The sequence below is a fragment of the Emiliania huxleyi genome (genome assembly GCF_000372725.1).
Source record: "Emiliania huxleyi CCMP1516 unplaced genomic scaffold EMIHUscaffold_4936, whole genome shotgun sequence".
NCBI classification, from domain to species: Eukaryota; Haptophyta; order Isochrysidales; family Noelaerhabdaceae; genus Emiliania; species Emiliania huxleyi.
The window spans coordinates 1-1,644 of NW_005198291.1; the positions used below are offsets into that span (position 1 = coordinate 1).

Below are 1,644 nucleotides of genomic sequence, written 5' to 3' on the forward strand. Positions count from 1 at the left end.
GACTTCCAGGTCACTGTGGGTGGCGGTAGCTATCCGTCCGATGTGTCGTGGGGACCTGACGTGCAGCGGCGCGTTGATCGGCAGTGGAGGGGCCCCCTACTTTGGCACCCTGTCCGCGCCGCCCGGCGAGTGCACGCTCGACATGTACGACTCGTACGGCGACGGCTGGACCGGCAACGAGTGGAAGGGTGCGGGCTATACGTTCACGCTCGGCTCCGGATCCTATGGCAGCGAGACGTTCATCCTCGCCCTCCTCCCTCCACCCTCTCAGTCGCCGCCGTCGCTGCCGCCGCCGGCGCCGCCAATCGACTTACAGGTCACTATGGATGGCGACAGCGAGCAATAGAATGTGTCGAGAGACCTAACGAGCAGCAGAGCGAGAATCAGAAAGAGAGAGACAGAGAGAGAGAGAGAGAGAGAGAGAGAGAGAGAGAGAGAGAGAGAGAGAGAGAGAGAGAGAGAGAGAGAGAGAGGACACCGGCGCGGTCAGGACAGGAGATGTGTGTGTCTGTCTCTGTCTCTGTCTCTGTCTCTGTCTCTGTCTCTGTCTCTGTCTCTCTCTCTCTCTCTGTGTGTGTGTGTGTGTGCGCGTGTGTGTGTGTGTGTGTGTGAGTGTGTGTGTGTGTGTGTGCGTGCGTGCGTTCTGTGCGAGAGGGACGGGGGCACGCCTCCTCACGGCCCCAACCGACCTGCGCCCACGCCCGCTCGTAGAAGAAGAAGAGGACGGTCTTGACCACCGAGTCGCTGCCTGCAAGGGAGGTGCAAGGGAGGTGCAAGGGAGGTGCAAGGGAGGTGCAAGGGAGGCGCGTCCGGTGGTGTGCCGGTTTGTGTTTGCTAGTGTGTGTGCCAGTCCACGCGCTTGTCGTGCCAGTGTGTGCTGTGAGGGAGGGCTGGGTGGTCAGAGCTCGTGTGAGACGTGCTGTGCGGCCGTCTTTTGTCGCGACATTCGAAGAGCTCGTTGTTGCTCGCCTGCAATCTTCCCCGCGACACCGGCCTTGCCCTTGTTCAGCAGCGTCGCGCCGATGAACGTGTTGACGGCGGCAAACGCGCGCCAGGCGAGGGCCTGATGGGTTCGGGTACCGTGGGTGTAGGGGAGGGGAGGTTCGGGTACCGTGGGGCAGGGGAGGGGAGGTTCGGGTACCGTGGGGCAGGGGAGGGTGGGTTCGGGTACCGTGGGGTAGGGGAGGGGAGGTTCGGGTACCGTGGGGCAGGGGAGGGTGGGTTCGGGTACCGTGGGGTAGGGGAGGGGAGGTTCGGGTACCGTGGGGTAGGGGAGGGTGGGTTCGGGTACCGTGGGGCAGGGGAGAGTGGGTTCGGGTACCGTGGGGTAGGGGAGGGGAGGTTCGGGTACCGTGGGGCAGGGGAGGGTGGGTTCGGGTACTGTGGGGTAGAGGCGGCAGGGGCGAGAGAGGCAGGGGCGGGGTCAGGCGGGCAGGGAAGGAGAGACACGCGGCAGCGAGGAGAGAAACGAGGGCAGCAGGGAGGCGGCGGAGGAGGGGAGACACGCGCGACAGCGAGGAGAGGCGGGAGGGGATAGAGGGAGGCGGCGGCGGAGGGGAGACACGCGCGACAGCGAGGAGAGGCGGGAGGGGAGAGAGGGAGGCGGCGGCGGAGGGGAGACACGCGCGACAGCGAGGAGAGGCG

At 65.5% G+C, this 1,644-nt stretch overlaps 1 protein-coding gene across 1 annotated transcript; it reads right to left on the reverse strand.

The window, feature by feature from the left end:
• Positions 1-310: 310 nt before the first annotated feature.
• Positions 311-1,063, reverse strand: EMIHUDRAFT_256536 (hypothetical protein; the record flags this gene model as incomplete). The annotated part of the gene is made up of 3 exons (XM_005767428.1): positions 311-361; positions 690-748; positions 991-1,063. Coding segments are annotated over 3 exons (183 nt in total), but the record flags the coding sequence as incomplete, so codon positions are not given.
• Between the last annotated feature and the right edge of the window lie 581 nt (positions 1,064-1,644).